The sequence below is a fragment of the Xyrauchen texanus genome, chromosome 33, assembly GCF_025860055.1.
Source record: "Xyrauchen texanus isolate HMW12.3.18 chromosome 33, RBS_HiC_50CHRs, whole genome shotgun sequence".
NCBI lineage: Eukaryota > Metazoa > Chordata > Actinopteri > Cypriniformes > Catostomidae > Xyrauchen > Xyrauchen texanus.
This window is the reverse complement of record NC_068308.1, coordinates 10,563,232-10,587,673: the sequence shown is the minus strand read 5'-3', so window position 1 is coordinate 10,587,673 and position 24,442 is coordinate 10,563,232. Positions and strand designations below refer to the sequence as shown.

The following is a 24,442-nucleotide window of genomic DNA, read 5'->3' as shown; positions in this document are numbered from 1 at the left end:
TATTTGCTGTGGTCTCCCATACACTCCCATTAATCGCTGTCAAAGTTTACACTGCAATGGTTTACTTCCGCGTTCCAAAACCGTACTGTGAAAAAGGTCCATCTCGAGTGAGGCTTGTGGAAACTACTGTGGCTAAATGAAGTATGCCTGTGACCAGTGTTTTTAAGATATGGTTCATTAGTGTCATTGCACATGGGTTATGGTGGATACTTACAAGTCTGGCCTGTATAGTGTCTTTCCACTTTTATTGGACTGCACTGATTGGACTGCAGTGTCTCACGGTTTACTTTATTTTATTTGTTTCCTCTTTTGCGGTACTCTCCATAACCTTGTAATTACTGTGTAAATACTGTACTTTATTGGATTATGATTGGATTATGTATGTCTGTGTTTATCCTGCACTGCACTGAACACAATTACCACCAACCTTGTCATGTGCCTGTAAAGAATATTGATTTCAATCTTGAAGTGGAAGTGGTTTATCGAATTTATAAATGCCATCAAAGGGGCATGTGATTAAAAAAATAAATCCCTTTGATGTAGCTTTAGAATGGCGCCCATTTTTAGTGAATCCCATCACAATGACTATGCTCACTCTCATAGCAGCAGAATATAGTTGTCAGTGTTGTTTAGAGTGTTAAATACGGGTTGGTTTCGATATGGTACAGTTATGAATGCGATGAGGATTAGGGTGTTTTTAAGGACTTTTTGTCCGAAAGAGTACACTTGACTAAAGGAGGAACCAGAGAGTTGCCTGAAATTCAGAACCGTTGAGAATAAAACAATTTTTAAGAAACAAAATAAAGCCTTGATATTTACCTTTGTTTCTGTCACTATACAGCCAGTATTTACAGTTAGAGTAGAGGATTGAATTTGGTTACTCATTTATACATACAATATTCAGTCTGCTCCTTTTTATGTACTGGATTTTGACAGTCTTTTCTTTTAGTGAATACTGTTGTCAAAACAAACACTGACTGTGTGAATGTAGACACTGTATCTCACTCTCTTTCTCTTTCTCTCGCTCTCTCTCTATCAGAACGGCAGCTGTACAGTTCCATGGCAAACTCCAGCATCCTTCCGTCGGCCGTGACGGGCATCAGCAAGGAGCTGGCTAACCTGCGGCACCTGATCCAGTTCCCGGAGGAGATCGCCACCATCCTGACAGAGCAGGAACAGCATCTATATTGTCGTGTCTTCCCCCTTGACTACATCAGCTTCCTAACACGAGACCTGGGCAGCCCCGAGTGCCAGAAACGCCACCCACACCTCAAAGCCTCTCTGTCCGCCCCAATTATGCCCACCCAGAATGAACACCACAACACAGTGGAAGACCTTGTCACACGATTCAACGAGGTGAGCCTTCATTAAAATCACTCACACATTGCCACTGTGAGCTGCCTTGCTGTGTACTGCCTACATAGGCAGCTGCCTTCTGGTCTCAGCCATCTAGGAGCGTTTATATTAGTGTTTACAAATGCATTGCGGTCGAATGCGTTTCTGACTACGTACACATGTGATCGTAAAATGGCTTGGACCCCAATTACACCTGTATTTATTGTTGTCCACTTACCACCATTGTGACCAAAGAGTCGAGACAGGTAGTATTACTATATGTAAACAGAGCCATAGTTTCTGGAAGGGATCGTTTCCATCACGAGTGTTTGTTCTATTGCTGTTTTACTTGGATCTGTTCATGTTCACAGTGCATACCTATTCACCTAAACAGATGTGCTTTTATTGCAGTTGTCTTGGATATTTGGTACTAAAAATTGCCAGAGGAAAACTGTGTTCTTCCTTTTGATTGCTGTTTGAAGAGAGTGTAGTGATGATGTAATATTTAAACACACTTGCCTTTTAGATCAGATGGTTTTGATTTTGAGATGCATCTTAACAATTTTTGGCTAAATTCTTTAAGATCTACAACAGAAAATGTCAAATACTCCAACTTCAAAGCTAATTATGTCATGTTTCATATTAGAGCAGAAATATAGACAGGTCAAAGTGTGCAGGGCACTTTAATACAGCCTGACTGTCTATATTGGTTATGTAAGACACAAAAGTGTCCTTCACACCGACTAACGCTTCACAATGCAGCAGTCTTTGAAATCTATCATATTTATCTGGGAAACTACTTTGAAATGGTAGCTGCCAAGCTACAAGCTACTCATAACATAAAGTTGTTAAACTAATGTCAAGCTAGTCTTTTAAAGAAGACATTAACCAATAAGCCATGAATCAAACCAAAGTAACCAAACAGGCATGACAAATTTCTATACTGGCTTAAACAATACAGGCTCACATGACAGATGTACATATTTAGCAATAGTTATTACATCAACATTTGAATTAACAACTTTAGATTTCATAACCAACCAATGGATTGCTTGCACGGCAAATTAACCTACGAGGTGATAACTTTAACAGTATAATTGAAGAATAAAAACAGTTTTGTCCTACCCACAAATTATGCTGCTGGGCATTGCTAATCGTTTTTTAGTTAGGGTTAAATCAACTTATATTTACATGGACGGGCGTCAGTATGGTATGCAGCTGGTTAGGGTTGCAGCGGTATACCGGTTTCACGGTATACCACGGTTTGAAAATTGACGGTTATCATACCGTGTACATTTTCTTATCTACTGTATTGAGAAAAAAATGCAACCGGACGGAGCATCTCACATGCGCGTGCGCATCTGTCTGCCTGTCAGACTCGTCAACTTGCGACATACACACATATGCACATGTGAAAATGTCTGAGAGAAGCGGTTTTTATTTTTTTTTATTATTACAACTGAATAATAAATAAATAAATGTATAATCTCTGCCTTCAGTTTTTTAATGCATGATAGAAAAGTATCTATCTTTGTAGAGCAATACAATACTTTAGGCAATTGCAGAATAGTCTCACTAGTCACAGATACACTTCAGAAAATTGAGTACACAACTATTTCTGGGCTTAAAAGATACAAAAAACAAATCAATGCAGAACATTGTATCTCAGAAGCAATACAATGTGGCCCCCTATGCAAAACGTACAGCCCGATGTGGCCCCTTTAACAAAAAAGTTAAAATTATTAATTGCACACTGTCACCTTTACAAATTTGTTTCAGGATTTTACATGAATAAAAGAAACTGTTATATTTTGACAAAATGTTATAGTTTCATATGAAATAATCTAAAGGTAGAATCTATTAGACCTCATTTTATATCAACAGTGACAGTTGTAGTTAAACTTTCAAGATGTGTTTCAGCTAGTATTTATTTTTCATAAATATTATAATTTATTAATATTATTACAATTATTTATGACTAGCACACTGACCTAACCATGGTAATGAGGAGCCTTTCTTTCTGTGTAATATGTGTATAAATATGTAACATTAGGTAACAAACAGGATAATAATGGGCTCATAGAAGTAAATATGCTCTACAATTTTTAAAAAGGGGAGAGAAACTTCCTGTAGATTTTGTTGTTGACATCAACAACAAAAATAATGTCACTTGATGCATGTCCTTGCACTGGAAAACCATGAACAAAACTATACAACATAAAAGGAAATGCAACCCAGGATACATTAAATACAGGTTATGTTTAATCTATGGCAGGTCGACACTTGATGTCCAATGTAAAATCTGTCCTGAAGCAAAACCAGTTGAGAACCTCTGAGTTAAAGGTGCAGACAGGAGCAGTCTGGCCTCACTGTCGTGCACCTACAGTATATGTTAACTGTTAATAATCATAGGACATTACTTCAAAAGCTCACACAGCTGATGTTATTTTTCATTTAGTAGTTAACTCAACATGTAAACTAACATGCTTTAGTTATATAACATGTTATAGTTACATGATATTTTTTATCATGTTTATAATTCTGTTAGCTTTCTTATTTTTTTGTATTTATTTTATTTTCAAAAGGGAGACTTTTTTTTTTTTTTACACATATGTACCAAGAGTGGATGCCGCATCATTCATAAAAGTGTAATGCATACTTCAATAAAATAAATGGTTTCAAGTTTCAATTATAATAAAGTGTTTGCTGAAAAATGCAAACTTATGCACTTGGTGGAGTGACCTTTTGTCCCTTTTGTGACCAATTAATGGAGAAAACAGCTAATTCTAAAGGGTTCACGTATGTTTTCTTGTCAATGTACATAGATATTTACATATATCCCACAATCCAAAATAGTAACAATTTACACACATCTTTCTTTTATAAAATGTACTTCTGTTTGGTTTAGAATAGTGTTTTGCCTTTTTGAGCATGATTGAATTTTTGCACCTTTTGTACTAGTTGTATATTTGAGTCCCTCAACTGTCTCAAAAGTCTCTAAAGCTGGATCCCAACAACATATAGCCACTGTTAGGAAGAAGTCAAATGTCCAGAAGATGCTGGGAAACAAAAGAACGTGCAGTACCTGAATGATTTTCTTAAAGGGCACCTATTTATGCCCCTTTTCACAAGATGTAATTTAAATGTCCCCATAATGTGTCTGTGAAGTTTCAGCTCGAAATAAACTACAGATAATTTATTATACCATGTTGAAAATGCCAATTTGTGGGTGGGAATAAAAACGAGCTGTTTTTGTGTGTGTGTGTGTGTGTGTGTGTTTAAATGCAAATGAGCTGGTGGTCCCCGCCCGTATCCAGAATAGGGTGAAGTTTTGACATCTCTTGTTCAGATAACTAGACATCATAAGCGATATGACTGACAGTTAAAATAGTGGTTTTCAGCCATATATGTTTGAACCGGAGTCAGACATTGATGAGGGAGAGACTCTGAAGTAACAACTTTGAGAATGAACCAGGAAGTTTCCAAATGGTTATTTGATAAATGTATTTATTTGTTGTAGAGTTTCACCAGTTGGATTAGCAACACACACAAATACTGTTACAATGTTGCACTGTTACAATGTTATGAAACAACACTCACAAATAAACATGCCCGTCGGAAGTGTCCGTCAACAGCCGTGGGCAGGGCCTGCACAAAGTGACGTCACTTTGTACAGAATCAGCAAACGGCTTGTTCTGAGGCACTGCTTATGATTAATGGAGATTAAAAATAAAAGGACTGGTTGGATTTTATCATTATAGGGTGGTTGTTTACACACTGCCAACACACATTTATGTTCAAACACCATGTAAAAGTGAATTTTGCATAATGGGTTCCCTTTAAGAACAGTAAGCATGCATTACTATCACTAAAAGATACAAACAGTCATTGATCATCCAGGAAGCAACATACCATGAACCAGGAGGGATGTTAACTTTTGAAGAGCATAATTTGTGTAAATTGTAGTGTATATGTAAATACCATTTATGTCAACTAGCTTCATCAAGGCAGAACTAAATAAAAATGCAATTTTTATGAACCCTGTGTATACACACATACTGTATCGTCTTTGTTGTAATCAGTTGTTCACAGACACTTTACCTGTGGCCCTCATGTGCAGTGTCTTTGGTAACTTTTACATAAGCTCGTATTGTGTCAAATTTGTGTCTGATTTGCGCTGTAACTGAAGAACAGCGGTCTGACCAGTGGAATGCTGGCAAAATTACGCAAGCATACTGGTGCCCTCATATTAAATGCTCCTGATCATCCTTTACCCCGGCGGAAATGTTTAAAGAAGACTGACTTTCTGTGAGGCATTTTTAGCTACAATGCACCATTACGTAAATGTTTGTGCTCAAACTGATTGCTGGTATGAGCGTTCAGGACTAGAGACTACTGGAATGTATGTTTGTGAAATATGATCCATATGTATTTTTAAATGTAAAACTAGTTCTATAGTTTGGAAAGATGGTATTTCCTAGCACCTGCATATCATTAGTGGCTAATCAAGGACTGCATATATATACCCCTCTTTTGCGTACGCTCTTTGTCTGTTCTCATCGATAGTATCTCTGAGACTCCAGACCTTTCTACTATGTCAAACATACCTGTGCCTTCATTCTTGCCCTCAAGTATCATAATGTTTTTAGTTATCTGTTCATCATGGCTATAACCTGTCTGGATATTACTCACCTGCTGTGTGCCACTCTGCTAAACTAGATTTACTCACAATGTTTACATCACTGTTTCAATCATCTGTTCAATAAACCCTGCTACTGAGTTCATACCTCTGCCTCTGTGACGCCTTTAACTTTTTAATCCCTCACGCTTTTATTTTGACATTCTGAACTCTCCAGGAAGTCCTGTAAGTGTGTCTGTTTGTAGGCAAGTTCACAGTAGTTTTATTCGCTTCTTATTCAAATTCTGGTACAAAAGCACCTCCAATGCCGTTCTAAATGCATATTATAAGTGAACCGAACTATTGTGCATGTACATCTGAGTTGTTGTTCGTGAGTAGCTTTCAAATATTGTGCACCTGTGAAGGCTAAAAATAGCCGCAAGTGTGTGTGTGTGTGTGTGTGTGTGTGTGTGTGTGTGTGTAAACAGAGCAGTGCCGTTGATTGACACTGTGGAGCTGCACTTGCATTTTATATATTTACTTATTAAACACAGCCGTTTTTGATTCACAGAGCTATTTCACGCCTTCAAGTGGCATTGAATAAAATGCACGAGTCATATTAACTTCTTTAATGGTTCTTTATTTAATTTTTGGAGCTTGACGGTAACGAACATGACTAACACACACTATCGGATTTGGTTTGGGCTCATCGGACCGATACCCTATCCATCTAAAATCCGTCTAAAAGCTCATCAGAGCCGATACTGAGGTATCGGATCGGTGCATCCCTAGTTGCAAGCCGTTTGTGTTGTTGGCTCTAAAGTATAAAAGCAGCCTCTAGAGGTGAAATAAAAGCAATCACTGACACCTTGCCGGGATTTTCTTAATCAAAATCTTTCACTATTGACACTATTCACCCATATTTTTATTAGAGGTCGACCGATAGTGGATTACACCTGTACACCTACTTATTCATGTGATTGTCTAATCAGCCAATCATGTGGCAGCAGTGCAATGCATAAAATCATGCAGATATGGGTCAGGACATTCAGTTGATGTTTACATCAACCATCAGAATGGGGAAAAAAATTTGATCTCAGTAATTTAGACCATGGTATGATTGTTGGTGCCAGACGGGCTGGTTTGAGTATTTTTTTTAACGGCTGATCTCTTGGGATTTTAACTCACAACAGTCTGTAGAGTTTACTCTATGGTGCCAAAAACAAAAACATCCAGTGAGCGACAGTTGTGCAGACAGAAACAGATGGAAGGCCCACTGCAGCCTCCACTTTCTGTTCTTGGCTGACAAAAGTGGAACCTGGCGTGACCATCTGCTGTTTTAGCCCATTCGCCTCAAGGTTCGACGTGTTGTGCATTCTGAGATGCTATTCTGCTCACTACAGTTGTACAGAGGGGTTATCTGAATTACCATAACCTTTATCTTCTTGGACCAGTCTGACCATTCTCTGTTGATCTCTCATCAACAAGGCATTTCCATCTGCAGAACTGCTGCTCACTATGGCTATAAAATATTCAATTTCATAAATACTTACATATAGCGCATTGTAACAGAGCCAAGTCTCTGTCATTTCAAAATAAGTGTCCACTGTGTATTATGAACTTGTTAATAGTTAAACTTCCTACATTATGCACCAAATAAAAAAAATTAAGTATTGGGTTTGGGTTGCACAATAAACTGCATTTGGGTTTTTATTAATTTTGGACTCTTGTTACCTCTGTGTCTGTGCCTGTAATAGTAAGGACAGACTTAGACATCTATTAACATACTAGAAGGTGATTTTAAAAACTAGTGGCTGACTAATCGGTTATTAGCCTTTTACACCACCTTAGATATCGTTATCTGCAAAATCCATTATCGGTCGACCTCTAGTTGTCAGCATGTTGCTATCTGGTCACTAAGGTGTTCTGGGTGGTTGGTATGATGTTATTTTACAGTATGTGGTGTTTGGAGAGGTTTTTAGTCATTGCTATAAGCTTGTTAGGGTGTTCTGGGTGGTTTCTTTGTGGTTGCTTTCTGGCCTGAATCCAAAAGGAATCCAATTTTTTTTTCCCCTGTTTTATCGTCCGTCATGTTAAAACCTTTAGTCTGGTCACTTAGAAAATTAACTGCACACATCTACTAAACAAGCCATGATTTTTGTTATTATTCATGTATATACATTTTGAAGGACAAGTTTTGTGCCTACTTTAATGCTTAGGGTTTGTTCAAATCTCTAACCCGGTGTATGAACAATAGTAATAGTGATGCCTATGAAAGTATCATTAGTGATACTGGAACTGCTTCCATCAGGCCTTAATGAGCAACCCTTGAGGAATACAGTTGTTCTTGGCCACAAAGGTGAACAAATTAGCAGATGAATCCAGGCTTGATTTTAATGAAGTTTATATTGACTTGTTTACTTTCTCTTTTCTCCTCACTCTATTTATCTGCTGTTTTGAAAGCTAAATAAGGAATTTAATAGGTCTAATTTCCAAGCTTGTTTTAAATTTTACGGAAAATCAAATATTTCAATTTTAAAATGTGATGGGAGTTTTTGTCATAATACCTACATGCATTGAGCAATAATTATTTGCAATTCACAGTCTAGTATTTGTATATTAATCCAACTCATCCAACCTCTTCTGCCATTCCATTCCCTTGCACTGTATATAACAGATTTGTATTTATATTTGCACATGTTTATTTGTCTTATTGTGGATTCTATATATATATTTTTATTATTTTTCATTAGACTGTAGTTATAAATATTTAGATTAGTTTTTTCTCTGCGTGCCCATCCAAGCCTAAAGGTTTAAAAACAGCACAACACATTAAATAGACTGTAAATCTATCCCTCGGAGCCACATTGTCTTTCCCATGAAAAATTGGTCGCTACTGAATAAGGTTCATTAGTAGAAAAATTGTTCTTTACTGTTATAGTTGTCCTTCTGTCAGAAGTTCCTAATTATTAAGTGTTTATTTTGTGTTTAGGTCAGCTCATGGGTGACCTGGCTCATCCTCACAGCTGGGTCCATGGAGGAGAAGAGGGAAGTCTTCTCCTATCTCGTCCATGTGGCAAAGTGCTGCTGGAACATGGGCAACTACAATGCGGTCATGGAGTTCTTGGCTGGTCTCAGGTATGGCATGATGCCTTTAAGTGCTTGGTTAAAAAAAATAACATCTTAAGGATTAATTTTCCTCTCTATTTGGATTGCGGGGATGCTGAACAAAGTGGGGAACATTCTTGAGGAGCTTAGAGTCGTTGATTTGTCTTTGACGACATATTTGTAACATGCAAAATGTTGAATCTTACCATCAGGGCCATCGCTAATGGGGTAAAGTCTTGGAACGATTCTAGGGGCCTGCAGGTCCAAGGAGGCCTCATATCAGTTGCAGTAGAATTTAATTCAATGTGTTTTATGACACTAATCTTGCTCTGTGTGATGCAAGTAATTTTAATATTTTAATATATTACACAAAACAGTAGTTTGATATGTGGCACTTTCAAAACATTGTTCTGTTTTTTGGTACAATATACATTAACATAAGAAGCAAAGTGAAAAGATATTAAGTCTTGTTTTCAAAGAAACACATTTTTGTGAGGTTTATGCTTAAAGCACAAATGCTTTTTGCCAACGGGTTAGATAAATGCAAATAAAAAAAAAAATCTTCATTTTTGTTACCCCATTGGCAAGTATTTATTTTATTTTTTTCTTGTTTTAAGAATAAACCTTAGGGCAACATACAGTACATGCAAAAGGTTCAGAATTTGCAGCTACGACCCTGCTTACGACGTATTCCTCCCTAGGTCTCGCAAAGTGCTGAAGATGTGGCAGTTTATGGACCAGGCGGATATTGAGACCATGCGTGGATTGAAGGATGCCATGGCTCAACACGAGTCTTCAACTGAGTACAAGAAAGTGGTCAACCGTGCCCTCAACATCCCAGGATGTAAAGTGGTGCCCTTCTGTGGCGTGTTCCTTAAGGAACTCAGTGAGGCTCTAGATGGTGCGGCCAGCATAATTGCACTCGGTCCGTCTTTTGATTCTCAGGAAGACTCTGTTGAGGTGAGGATTAAGTATTCTCATAAATTTATAATGACTAAGACAGGAAATTGTCTCACCGCAGTTAAATTGAATAGCTTTTTACAGTTACAATAATAATTCTGAAAGAACTTTAGCTGACTAGAGCCATAATTACCTTTTTCATCAAACATTTAATAGGCCTTCTAAATTGCTTCCTGGATTAAAAAACAAAACAAAATTGATTTAACCGGGAAAAAGATGTTTTGTCTCTCTGGTGGCCATTAAATCATTTTAAGAGGACAGAAAAGCTTTTTAAAGCCCATAAATCTAACCATATCATATAGTCCATAGTTGTGGCTATTTTCTTTTGTTTGGAATCTCTGTGGTGGATTAGATTTTCCTGTAGCTAAACTGGTAGACCGCTAGTCTCAGCCTTAGATGGCATGTCCCCAGATCACCCACAGTGCGTTCACTAACCCACTGATTCTTATTGCACACAAAATTGAAAAAAACTTTCTCGATCTACAGTAGGAAGTGTCAGTGTGATCGCCTTCACGTAACGGAAAGCAATGTAACTTCTGCGTGCAAGAGCGCAATGGCTTTCTACATCAGTCGAGCGCTAGAAACAAAGTCATGGGTCCAAATCCCAGGTAACATGCATTATTACTTATGCGTGTTCCCTAGGATTTGGACCCATGACCCTGTTAGTAATAACATGTAAACCTTGAATGTTTGTAACTCGCTTTGCTAAAATCGTCCACTGAATGTCAATTAAATGAATTGCTCTTTGCTTACCACAGTTCGTCACAGACTACAACGGCCAGCAGCACTTCTTGCAGAGGGTGGGGAGCGATGGGCTCCACAGCTCAGACAAGGAGGCGACAGTCAGTAATATTCTGCAGACGATTCGCAGCTGCAATCGAAGCCTAGAGGCCGAAGAACCTGAGGAGAGGATACAAGAAATCAACGCTTGCCTCAAGAACCCCTTCAAAGACAAGAGCAGAAACCAGTGAGTGACCTTCAGAAAGACAAATGAGAAATTCACCATTCTTTTGCAAACAGGGTCCAAAATTAACAATGTTCTACACATGCCAGTGATGAGTAAATTGGAAAAATTGACTGCCATAAATATTTTTTACTGGCTATGAAAATGTATTTTGCATAGTTTTTACTAAAATATCAATTTTGGCTGTTTTTTCATTGTGTATCTGCGGTTAACCGAAGTTTGCATTGTTTATACAGTAACACTTTACAATAAGGCTCCATTAGTTAACATTAGTTAATGCATTAGGTATCATGAACTAACAATTAACAATATATATTTTTACAGCATTTATTAATCTTTGTTAATGTTAGTTCAAAGTGGTTCAACTAATGTTACCTAATACAACTTTTAAAAATGTGTTAGTATATTTTGAAATGAACATGAACCTAGATTAGCAAATACTGTAAAAGTATTGTTCATTGTTAGTTCATGTTAACTAAAGTAGTTAACTTATGTTAACAAATGGAACTGTATTGTTACCATTTGAACAAAATATATATTTTTCCCGCTTTTTATTCCATTGTGTATATATCTTTGTATTTACCCTTGTCTGACACATGACATGGACTAAACCGCTGGAGGTCACTGAATCTCTTTTACTAATGTATTCGACCTAGGGATGTTAATTAGAGGGTTGACCGATTGTTTAATGGCTGATGCCTATATCCAGAGAGCAGGGTGGCTGATATAATACAGATATATCACACAATTTAATATAATAATAAATGACAGCTCGTGGTAGATAGCAGTTTCTCCTGTTTTCTGTTTAGTCTTCCCCTTTTTGTAATTTTTTGCACATCAAGAAATTGTAATACATTAGGAAGAAGGAAATAACAACATTGCACACAGTAGTCCAGCAACCATGGATGGTATGTGCACATTAGCAATAAAATTTTCACACAAAAGACAGAATCAAACAAATTCAAATACAGTATTAACAGTGAATATGACATTTACTTTTAGTTTTGAGATGCTCTATCACTCTCGTGCGGAGCCATCGAGAGCAGCAAATCTTCTGACCTCTTCAAGTGTACTCGGCCCAGATAACCTGCTTGAAATGTCACAGAATGATCGTCTTGCAATATTCAGAGTCAGAGGGACACAGTTTTGGTCCAGGGTATTATAATATGTGCTTCAGAGGGAGAACGTTCAACAGGAACAAAATGGATTTGTGCAAGTTAGATTTATGAATTAAATTATTTAAACTAGATATCCGCATATTTGCAGATGATATGTGATATACGTTTTAGTCATATTTGCCTTTTTATCATTAGACAAGACAGTTACAGGGAACAGTTGAGAAGAGAGAGAGAGAGAGATGGAGCGAAACCCCCAACCACATATTCCTCCCTAGGTCTCGCAAAGCGCTGAAAATGTGGCAGTTTATTGAGCAGGTGTATATTAAGACCATGTGTGGATTGAAGGATGCCATGGCCCAACACGAGCCATCATCTGAGTAAAAAAAGTGGTCAACCATGCCCTCAACATCCCACAATGTAAAGTGGATCCCTTCTGTGGCATGTTCTTTAAGGAACTCAGTGAGGCTCTAGATGGTGCGGCCAGCATTATTGCACTCCGTCCGTCTTTTGATTCTCAACAAGACTTTGTTGAGACTTGAGCTCAAACAGAGGAGACATCGTGAGCTCATACCAATTATTGTGGCTCTGATATGTAGGTCCGTTTAACTGAGACCGTGTTGCACACTGGTCTATTATTGTGGTAACACGATGTAACGTAACAACAAAACAAACTTTGTGTCATTTACATGTCTTCGACAGCTCCTTTATGTGCAAGCAGGTGATTCTCTGTGCTGCTGTGGCTTAAGAAACTAATCGGCCAAACTGGAAAATATTCCACAATCTACAATGTGAAGTTTTAATGAACTTGATCTGTATTTTCTGTTTAGTTTTTTTTATTAACAGTAATACATTAACAGTAAATTAAACAATTCACATATTCACACTAAACATATCCTAAATAAAAATACCAATACTCACATTTCTTAAGTGTATTTATTTGAATGATGTTTAAACAGTTGGCAACATGGACATACTTTGGTGGCTGTTTTCTCATTTCATTCTACATAAAGGAATTTTTCTCTGGTGCGATGTTGGTGTTTTCAAATTTGCTTTAAAACAGTTGGTCAATCAGAAATCAGACTTTGTATAAATAAAGTTTTGATTGAAGACAAATCTGTGTCTTTCAAGCTATACACCACTTTCAGTTTGTTATTGTTAATAATTAGTAATTAACATTAACGACTCTCGATTAAGGAAATCCCATTTGCAAACCTAATCCATCCGTAACAGATGGCAGATCAATGTCTGCACTCATTATTTTGAATAATGCATTATTGCTGTTCCTAATGAAGTTACAGCTCAAATGGCTAGTGACATTTTATTTACTCACCAGTTTATGCTTGCATGTGGCACTTGGCAAGTGTTATTTTTTTGGACCCTGTTTGCAGATATTGTATATCTGTATGAAATGTATGATATACATGATGTTTAGTTTAACACCTATCTGCAGAAGCATTCACAGTTTGTTATAATACCATTAAAAGTCTCTTTTCGTAGAGGTTTGGGTTAAAGTATTTCTTTACCCTTACCTGTGCTCATCAGTGTTTTAATCTTTTGGCCCAGTGGTATGGAACCCAGTACAATGCAGTGTGTTATATGAAGGTGGTTCTCTAACACATTTAAAATGTATTTGGGGTTAAAATCATTTTGTAATTTTTCTACAAACAAAAGCAGAAAAAATTGTTGGAATGTTTACCATCACCCGTGTCTGACTAATGTGCAAGTAAAAGACTTTCCTTGTACTAAATGGAACTTATAGATCTAGATCTCCTCAGCTCTTCCACATTTTCAAGCCATTATGTATGAATGTTATGGCTGGGTTCAGGGCTAGACATTAACTTTTTGGCTCGCTGACCACTGTGGTTATTGGTGTTCCAAAGTCATTAGCCACTCATCATTTTCACAAGACACACACACACGTGTATGTAATAAAGGTAAATGGAGACTTTAAACACATGCATTTGTTTGGACATTTTATTTGAACGTGAATGATAGTATGATTTAAGTCCCCCCTTGTAATATTTAAAAGCAAACATGACCAGTCAAAACAGGAGTAGGACAGGAGGAAAACATTTTCAATAATTTTCCCTTAATTCATGGAAGTCCAGATATATTAAACCCCTTCATTCAAAATCGTACTGGACTTGCCTTCATGAAAGTATGCCATTGCGCCTCCATGTTTAACAGTGCATTTGTAATAAGGCTTTAAGCACCGGTAAGCCTTTTAATGGCTCCTGAGTAACATGATTAGGTCAATGTAGATAGTCTTTATAAAAAATAAACTATAGCATTTGTAATGAAGAATCTAATAACCTAAACACATTTAGAAACTTTACTACAACTTTCATATTTGTAATAAAAGTCTTAATAGTTTCCTCCAAAAAATTGTATATGAATCTGTAACATTTCTGTCATATTACCAGTTAGTTGTTACTATAGTAAAAAAACATGATACATTTTAGTATGTATGATGATTTGGAGATTGAAATGTCTTGCCAACACAATTCCAAAGTGTTGTTCCCCCTTTTCCTCTTCAGTGCTGTTCATAATGTCGAGGCTGCCTAGCTGTAATGTAGAACAATCTGTTCAAATTTCTAATAGGTTACGTAAATTTTGTAATCTGCGCTGCAATATAGCATGTGATCGACAGTGTGCCATCCTATTTCTGTAGTATGCATAATGATGAAAAATGGATGATGAGGGGAGCCCTGTTGATGCACGCTATCCAAAGACATAGTAGTATTGCTCAGATTGGTTCACTCGAGCGAATGTTTCTGTGATTGCTCAAAATATACCCCATTCTTTAATCGTGCTGCGCAAAAGACCTGCCTGCATTTCAGACAAGAATATTTTGTGCTTATGAAGCACAGACTGCAAGATGCATCCAATTTTATTTGCTTTGGAGGCCCGACAATCACAGAATTTCAATGCAGATAAAACTCTTAAAATGGCACTCGCGTTTGTTAGTAAGAGAGATGGAGATCACATTTCTAGCCGCATTTGGTGGGTGGGCGGTTTTTTAATGTCAAGCCCTGGCTGAGTTGCTTAAAAGTTGTATCCAAACCATAAAAAACTCCAGGGCGAGTTGCGTTCCCACTGTCACTTCCGGAGCTTCATCGCGCCACCTCTGGGCTTTCTCGGGGCCAACGGCCTTTGGCCCGCCGATTACCCTTATGCCAAACAAGGCCAACCAGAGATTGTGGCGGGTTCAATGTCAAAGGTGAGTTTCGCCAAACTTCCCAGGTTGTGTATCCAGCGCACAATGGTACAGGTTTGAAAAAATGTACATAAAAAATGTGGGCACAGTACAAATCCGTTAAAATGCTCAGTGGACAAAGCGGTACCCAAAGAAATTACGTTCCGTGGATCGGTGAACTTTCGTAGATGGTGTGCTGGTATAGCTTCCCGCTCTTAGTGGAGAGACCACTCGGGACACTATGCATTGCAGTCGATGAGTTGTCAATGTTAACTTATCTGAATGTTTATATTCGATATAAACTCAATATTCTAGATAACATGATACCTCAGCTTGAGCTTCCCTCTTGTGAAATGGCTAGGGTGTGTGATGTTTGCACCGCAGTGCCATATTAAGGGTGGGTTTTTGGGCAACGCTGCAGAGTTACTGGCCCGGTGGTGGGAACGCAGATTGATTTTGGTCATGAGGCTTTTGATCCGAAGCTATTGGCCCGGCTGGCCAGTTGATAGCCATTGCTCGCACTGGACCGATATGTCTACTCTTTGCTATTTATCCTCCTCACCATTCATTTTTGTTTTATGGAAAAGAGTATTTTAGACTTTGTGCTATAACTCTATTTTCAGTTCTATGTGAACTATTCCTTTAAGTAAAATGTTTCTCAGTGGAACAAGTTTCAGAAATTGTTTATGCATGTTAAGCCATGTACAAAGCAGCATTATTGAAAGCAGTGGGTTTTTACCTCAATTTGAACTTAATGCTGTAGCTAGTTTATCATGTGGAAGGCACTCATATTGTTAATACTGTGTCTGGAAGGGTCTCTGGAGAGTATCATTGCCAGTGTTTTAGATTCTGTCCCTAGTGTTTTGAAATCTCCAAAGGCAGTCTGCATTTTGAACAGGCTGGCTTTGATATATTCCTTTATTTATCTTTACATTTTTCCCTAGCCTCTTGGGAACTGTCTTGTGTGTAAAACTTAGCACCTCTTATGTATCAAAGCATGCAATTGTTGGGCAAAAATGAAAATGTACTCATTGTACAGTTGTCTGAAGTCAGACAACTGCTTTTTCTCTGTCTTCCATTCATTTAATCTTTCCATCCTTACTGTTCTCTTTCAAGGAAAGCATCTGGTTCAGAGCGTGTCCTGTAAGTTGTCAGTGTTGTGATTTAAGGGTTTTACTAACTGGATTAGTTTTTAACTGGCATGTAGTGTTTTATTTTGAAATTGTTTGATGGTTTGCACTCAGAAATGCTTCAGAGTTTCTGCCTCTGAAGTCACATTGCAGAGTTGGAGTGATGTTCTGACCCAGTTTAATACCAGACCCCCTGAGACCCAGACCAAGGCTTGATCCCTCGAAGCCCACATCTAGACCAAGACAACAGTAAAATGACAGACCCCAAAGACTAAGACCAATAGAACAAGACAAGATCCCTTGAGGCTCATATCCAGACAGTCAAACAGACCCTCAAATTCGCAGGCATAGACCAATAGCAGACCCCCTAAAACTAGATTCCTTGAGGCCCATATCAAGACCACAAGACAGTCGAATAACAGACTCCCAAAAACCCAGACCAATAACTGACCGCCATAGACTCAGACCAAGACTAGTTCCCTTAAGGCCCAGACCCAATCCCAAGACCCAGAATGATAAGAGGCCACCCTAAGACCTAGACCAATAACAGACCCCCTAAGACCCAGACCAAGACACTCACTTTGTAAATGTAGCTGTTCTTGTTAATTCCCAGTAATGTTGAAAATACCTTGCCAATCTGTGGTTGAGTACAATAGTGCAAAATGTAAGGCTGTTTAATTCTTATCATTGCAATGTATTACATAATGGCCCCTAAATTTGTGTAGTATTAGTATATATTGTACTTTAATAATGTATGTTCTGTCAACCTGTTTTGTGAGACTAATATCGTATTGTGACTTCTAATACACTGAACAGTTATGTTTATTGAATCACTCAATCATCTATCTTTGCTTCACCTCATGGCTCTGTGTGCTTCATGTCACTACTATAGGTTTTTAGTTGGGGACCTCTCAGATTCTGAAGGGGACCCACTTGAGCTAGCTAAAGACGTTGAACTCCAGACCACAGAAGAGGTGCATGGACCTTTTAGTCACGGTACAGAGCTCATCCCCTGGTATGTGCTCTCACTGCAGCCAGATATCCACCAGTTCCTGCTTCAGGGAGCAACCGTAATCCACTACGACCCCGAAACCCATCTCACTGCCCGATGCCGCCTCCATCTACAACTCGACAACTGTTTCCTCACCTGGTCCAAGCCCCACAGCGCCTGCACCCTGGGTGGAAGAACCAGGGGCTTCATGGGACACTCACAATCCACAGACCACTTACCTCCAGGCCATCCTGTGCACTGTGGACTGTCCGATGGGCTCCTGGACCTTAATGTGGTGAAGGCTGTGTTTATGGGTCACCCTGGAGTGGACATTAACTATGTATGTCTACAGCACAAACTGTGTAACATGAACCTTAGCGAAAACAGTGTTACGCTGCTATATGGATTTCACACTACAGACAATAGACTGCTACACTTTGTAGCCCCCAAGCACACGGCCCGTATGCTGCATGAGGGCATCAAGGAGCTGCTCAACTCCATCAGGAAGATTAGAAAGTTTCCTGACCAGAGGCTGCAGTGGCTGCGGAGGCAGTATGTTAGCCTCTACCAGGTACTTTTACATTTATTTATTTTGCAGATGTTTTTATCCAAAGTGACATAATTTAGGCAATTAATCCAAGGTAAAACATAATACAAGAAGTGTTACCATACCAAATTTCCATTAAGATCTTGAACAGTACATCGCTAGAGGAGAATTGTAAGTGACCTTTTAAATATGTTTTTGTATTGTAGAAGTTCACAAGACTTATCCTGTATTGATGCTCCCACAACACCAAATGCTTTACAATTATGACTATGATTGCCCTGCACTACTGTATTTCCTCTTTAGTATAACTCCGCTAACTTAAGCCCTAGGTATACTTCCATTTTGATGTGAAAGCGGAACATCTGCTTACAGTTGAACATGAGCCTGTCAAAGTGTACTCTATATAATTGTACACATGCACTCTTGACTTGCACATCCACTGTTGTTGTTTTTACCTTCATCTCCGGATGTTTAGCACCGATTACATCATCTTCTAATGCATCTTCTTGACAACGTTGGCTCAAAATGTAAGTGTTGCCACCTGTTGAACCCAAAAATGTGTGCAAATAACTCCATGCGCATTCAGCGTGTTCAGAGGCGCTTTTAGAAAAATCGGCTGCTCGCGTTCAGTGCTTGCACACACTGCTGATGATGAGATTTGCATCACACGCACTGTGCTGACCGAAGCATACTTTGGGCTTAAGCAGCATCTTTTTTTGTTGTCCAATTTTGTTATCAGTTTCATTTATATTGCTGTAAATCTCCCTTTTCTAGGAGGACAGTAAATTTGAGGGCCCCACACTGGCCCAGGCTATCGAGCTGTTCGGCGGGAGACGCTGGAATATGGGCGCTAGTGGCCCTGGATCTGCCAGCAAGAGTGTAGAGAAGAACTCAGCCCAGAAAAACAGCCCGCTGGGCATCAACTCAAATGCCAAAAAGAAGAAGAAAGCCTTAGTCAGGGTGAGTAGATGAAAATCATAAGCCAGCTCAAGCCATTGTGGTTTGGCAATATCACTGACTCAAGATTCGGTTGTCTGTTGTGTTCACAGGGGGACAGTGGAGAAGGAACAGATGATGAGATGATCTCACGTAAAACCAGAAGCTGTAAGGAGACTTTAGGGAGAAGAGAATCCGATCCCTTAGAAAGTGCTGAGCACGAAGAGGCTGGTGAGAATTACTAAACATTGTGTTGAGAGCTAATTAAACCATCGTTTTAGAAATAATAAAGTGTAACAATGACTCCCACTCTTCTTGGTTCTCTAAGTATTTTTCACACTCATTTTCTCCATAGGGATTTAAAAGTTTAAAAGAGTTCTAACCCATGAACTAAATCAACAAGCTACAAGATGAATCGCATTACAAACTTGCAAAATGTACAGTATATGAAAAAAGACAACACTGTGTACTTAAAGGTGCACCCAGTAATTGTTTCCTCATTAAAAAAGTTTTACTCCTAAAGACATGAATTGTAATTTTGCAATTTATGTAGGAAGTCATGACCACTTACATTACAACGAAGACTCCAGTCATATCAGTAATCTTATAAAAGCTGTTTTGTTCTACATGGAGATGGTATACACATGGTGCGGCCATATTAGAATCACATGACCAGCCGAATACTACTCGCTTAATCTCAGTAACCATCCTGTTATTTGACACTTTCACTCATTGATTAAAGTAATCATGGCTGACTGTGAATACTACATTTCTACAATGGCATCTAAAACTGGAAACTATTAATTTTAAATGATGCTACATCCAAGCCTCTAGGTGTCAGTGTTAGTCCAAGATGGCACAAAGACAAAAGGTACTGAGTGCACCTTTTAATGTCTTTTTATGAGAGAATATACTACTCCCATGAAGCATTGCAAATTGCAGAAATGACGAAACAATACAAAACTATTGAGACAATTAGTCATTGAGTATAATTATAAGAACAATATACTTCTATATTTTAATATTAAAAATATTCAGAAATATATTTTAGTCTGAGCGTGTAGTTAGTTTTGTCATTCAGAATTCTTCATGGCGAGTGGGAGGCCACTTAATTCTTTTACCACAATTTTAATTTCCATAGAAACAGCAATTTATCTGATTGGTGGATCTCTCTTAAGAATTATGGGTAGTGTAGTTCTTAACCAGGAATTCAGATATTAAACACAACTTTATTTTTAATAATGTTGAAACCACACTTCCTTCCTACAGAATACCATTGTATAACAATCTCAGAGCTCTTGGTAAGTCTTAGTTGAAAGGTTAATATGTTATGGCTAAAAATCAATGTCACTATGGAGAAAATGAATGAGCTTATTAATTCTGGAACCCTACTGTTGCGCTTTAAAGTAGAAGAATGTTCAGAATGCTTCCGATTTCAGCTTTAGCAACACTTTTTTTTTTATTTATACACTGAAGATACTGAAATCTTCCACTCTTGACTCAAGTTATAATTGGTTTTGAGATGAAAAAGTTTTAACCCTCCTATGGTATTGAAAAATGGCACCTCCCTTTGTATTCGCTGTCAGTTTTGACCGGAAGGGTCAGATTTTTTTGATGATGATGATAATGATACCATTTCTTCTTCCCTGAAGTAGTAGCAATACAATTATGCATTTCTTTTGGGAATTTTATGCTATTTTGATCTTATTTACATGTACATTTCTAAATGTTACCATTAATCTGCTTATACAAATAAGCAAATTTTTGAAAAAGAAAAAATCTACAGTTCTATAAATTGAAACATGAAGAAAATTGATTGCTGCCATCTATAAATATAAATAACGTGACTTGAAAATCATATTATGCCAGTAACAGCCAGTACTCTGTAGTCTGATGGCTTGTTGTAACTTAATTTTAAATTTTATCACAAGATATTCATTTTTATATATATTTAGACATTATCACACTATTATTTGTCAAAGTTTAGCATTTTAAAATGGATTGGAATTGTCAGTTTTTTCAGTTAATGTCATTGTGTTTGCAATCAAACCTGACCATAGTGTTACAAAGAGAAGACACAGAATAGATATTTTTCCAACAATAAATTATTTAAAATATAAAAACTCAAAGTAAATGCATAATAATGTCAAGAACATTAACATCAAGAAACAGAAATGATCAGCAAAATTCAATCATTTTTAAATTTCAAACTTTCTATAGTAAAAATGTATTTTGCATAGTGTGTGTGTATGTGTCAGATTTCTGTCATCTGCTGGAATATAACAGATGACTTAAAATGTCAACAATGACCATAAGACGGCTGTTGAGCTCCACTTATTGATGCCCTAGTTCTTTGTTTGTGTGTTTTGCATTGTGAGTGGGTTATCATCTCACCCATTCATTTCTGAGTGTCTGTGTGTTTAGCATTGTGACTGATTTATTGTTTTGTTTTTTTAACAAATGTAAAAAAGAAATCTCTGTGTTATAGTCTCACCAGTTCATTTTTGTGTTCGTTTGTGTGCGAGTTGTTATGCACTGAGGATGTTTTAGAGTCTCACCCTGTAATTTCTGTCTGTTTTTTTCTGCATTGTGGCTGATTCATTGATTGTATTTGACAGATATTTTTTGGTCAGATATGGTCTTTCCAGTTAATTTTCAGTGATCTGTCAATTTTAACCGTGAATAACAAAGGTATCACTTTTTTTTTTTTTAGACCACTTAGACCTTTCAAATCAAGCCCAATATCTTTTTTTAGATGGCAAATGGAGGAAAATTCACCAAGCCTTTCACTGCTCAGATAAAGAAACCCATTTTTATTAAATGAGGAAAATGTATTTAGGTCAAAAACTACCAAATACCATAGGAGGGATAAAAGATCAGGGAGACATTTAGTGTATAATGTAAATGGAATTCAATTATGTGGCATGTTTGAATGTTTCTGTAGAAGACTACAGTCCCTTTCGCCTTCCTGGACCCTCTTCCTTATTCAACAACAAAGGCCAGTCTCCTGGAACCTCCTTGTCCTCCTCTTCCTCCTCATCTTCCTCTGGCTCCTTTAACACAAATACCTCCACCCCAACACGCCCCCATTCCTCCCCTGTTCTCCCCGGCAGTGCAAAAAGTCAGCCAGGGTAAGGCCACTCCCTAAGAAATACAGTTCTCTGCATACCAAGACACAATCTTTTTGATGTGTTGGATGTATTTAGCATGTTTCTGATCCTATTCTTTTAAGATATTTATTAGATATCAAATAAACCAAAAAGATGATTTAAAAGTCAATATAAAATGGTGTATGCAACCAATTTTACTTCTGTAATATTATGTTTATGAATCAGAATGTGCATTAAGAAAGTGAATATGATCAATTTAGATTTTGCATGGACTGTAAAATGACACCACACATTCCAGAACTTTCTCAAACATTTTTGCCTATTGCTTGTACAATCTGCATATGGCGAAGAATAAAAAGTATTATTTTAAAGCTGAAGTGTGTACTATTTCTCTTAAAAACAGCCATAAGTTAACCATTTGTAGGGTTATTTCCCTTCAAACAATGGCATTTGTGTGAATTTGGGGTTGGACTGAAAGAAGTGGGGTTATTCAGGAAAACTGTTGGAAAACAATAATAAACAATATTTGCAGTTCTGTTTGGTGATGCTGGTTGCACAGAAAGGACACAATTCAGCTTTAACTTCATCAACAATATTCTCTTAAAGATCTACATACTTGACTGCATCATTTAGTAAAAGCAGTGTTTGCCCTGTATCTGACTGTGTTTGGTGGTCTCAGGGCCTGGAGCAGCCGGAGCTGGCACGGTCGGGGTAAAGGATGCTTCAGGGGCTTCCAAGATCTCATGATCTCTGACAGTGTCATGAGCTTTGTCGAATTTGTGGAGCTCTTTAAGTCTTTTAGGTAGAACACACTCTTTTTCAAAACCAAATTCTTTATCTCTATTATTTGAAAATGGATGATTGTTGAAAGTGTCCCGCTTGTCTGCTGTGTGTCTAGCATTCGGAGTCGAAAGGATCTAAAGGAGCTGTTTGACACCTACGCAGTGCCGTGCAGTCGCTCTGGTCTTGACTCTGTCCCTCTTTACACCACACTGAGGATCGATGACAAACTTACAGGACTACAACCGGATCTAGGTGTATATTTGTTTTTAAAACAAATATATATTTTTGTTGTTGTTGTAAGCAATTGTTACAAGGACTGGGAGGCATGGCGGTATATACTGTGTGATGTTGAAGTGTGTCAACCAGTAGAGATTCTGCTTTCACAGATCGATTAAAAAAAAATCTGAACTGAAATCACCAAGCTGAAAATAAAGCCTACTTGAAAACCGTCAGCTTCATTGAATATAATAGGAACAATATAGTTTTGACGCATTGTTACGCTCTGGTTAATGACCGTGTAAACAAGGTGTAAATGTAGGTTTCCAGGCAATGTCACAAATAATCGCATTGGTATAGAATTCAACTGATGTGTGCGTGTATCGGTTATTTTACAGATATGCTTGTCTCTGCTGCATCACTAATGAAAGATGCCTTTTAAGTAAATACATATCGGTTATGCTTTGGAAATGTCAAAAAAAAAATGGGGTTGCAGTTACAGCAAAAATAACAATATTGTGATTTCTCTTAACGGGATCTAAAATGTAATTTGACATGACTTTGGTTATGAGATTTTGGTTAGGGATGCACTGTTATGAAATTTCTGGGCCGATAACCGATAATTACCGATAATTTAAAAAAAAGTTTTCATTTATAATCTTTTAAACTAGAACTGCTATCTAATGAATTAAAATCTACTTGTTTGAAAAACAGTTGTCATTTAAAAACCTGGAATCTGGATTTAACAATCCAACCAACTCTTAACTGCTGCTATTTAAGGTTTGGGGGGTGTAACACTAACCAGAAATGTGCCTATATTAAAAATACATGCTGAATTGAATGAGAATTTATGCACTTAAATAGTAAATGTATACACTTGCATAAATTGTGTGGTGCTTATTAATGTTAATATTTATGGTAATCCTGATGAATCGCTAACAGAGAGAGAGAATAACGAACTTCCAACAGCTGCTGTTATGCAATAAACCAGAATGAGGTGATAAATTAACAGCATGTAACGTACATTAGACAACAAAGCACACAATACAAACCCTAATATCTGTATACATGGTGTAATGTTTATGCTAGCAGCCAGACTGCAAGTGCAGCAGTGGTTTGTGTGTGTGTGTGTGTTATGTGTGTGCATTGTGCACATGTGCGTCTCATTCACAGTTGCTTGTTACAGCGCTCATCTGTGACAGTTCCACTGTATAACTTATGAAATGTGAACACAACAGTCATAATGGAAATGGCTAATATCATGCAGATATTTTAGTTATGAGTCATAACATTAGGAAAGTATTCCTCTTTAGAGAAAATACTTTTCTCTTTTTCCCCCTCACGTCGCTCTGTGAGGATTATTTCGACATCCATGAGCCTTTGTTGTGTTGTGTGGGCTTGTTTTAATTGCAAACCTTTGCTGTAAGTAA

At 37.6% G+C, this 24,442-nt stretch overlaps 1 protein-coding gene across 4 annotated transcripts in view; it reads left to right on the top strand.

The window, feature by feature from the left end:
- Positions 1–24,442, top strand: part of plce1 (phospholipase C, epsilon 1) — a 164,683-nt gene that overhangs the window by 100,702 nt on the left and 39,539 nt on the right. For all 4 annotated transcript variants that reach the window (XM_052102800.1, XM_052102803.1, XM_052102801.1 and 1 more), the window contains 11 exons: positions 1,040–1,356; positions 8,946–9,091; positions 9,763–10,021; positions 10,780–10,988; positions 16,416–16,442; positions 17,322–17,991; positions 18,742–18,927; positions 19,017–19,134; positions 21,848–22,034; positions 22,693–22,815; positions 22,912–23,048. In XM_052102800.1, the coding sequence (XP_051958760.1) occupies positions 1,040–1,356; positions 8,946–9,091; positions 9,763–10,021; positions 10,780–10,988; positions 16,416–16,442; positions 17,322–17,991; positions 18,742–18,927; positions 19,017–19,134; positions 21,848–22,034; positions 22,693–22,815; positions 22,912–23,048 (2,379 nt within the window). The remainder of the gene's footprint in view (positions 1–1,039; positions 1,357–8,945; positions 9,092–9,762; positions 10,022–10,779; positions 10,989–16,415; positions 16,443–17,321; positions 17,992–18,741; positions 18,928–19,016; positions 19,135–21,847; positions 22,035–22,692; positions 22,816–22,911; positions 23,049–24,442) is intronic.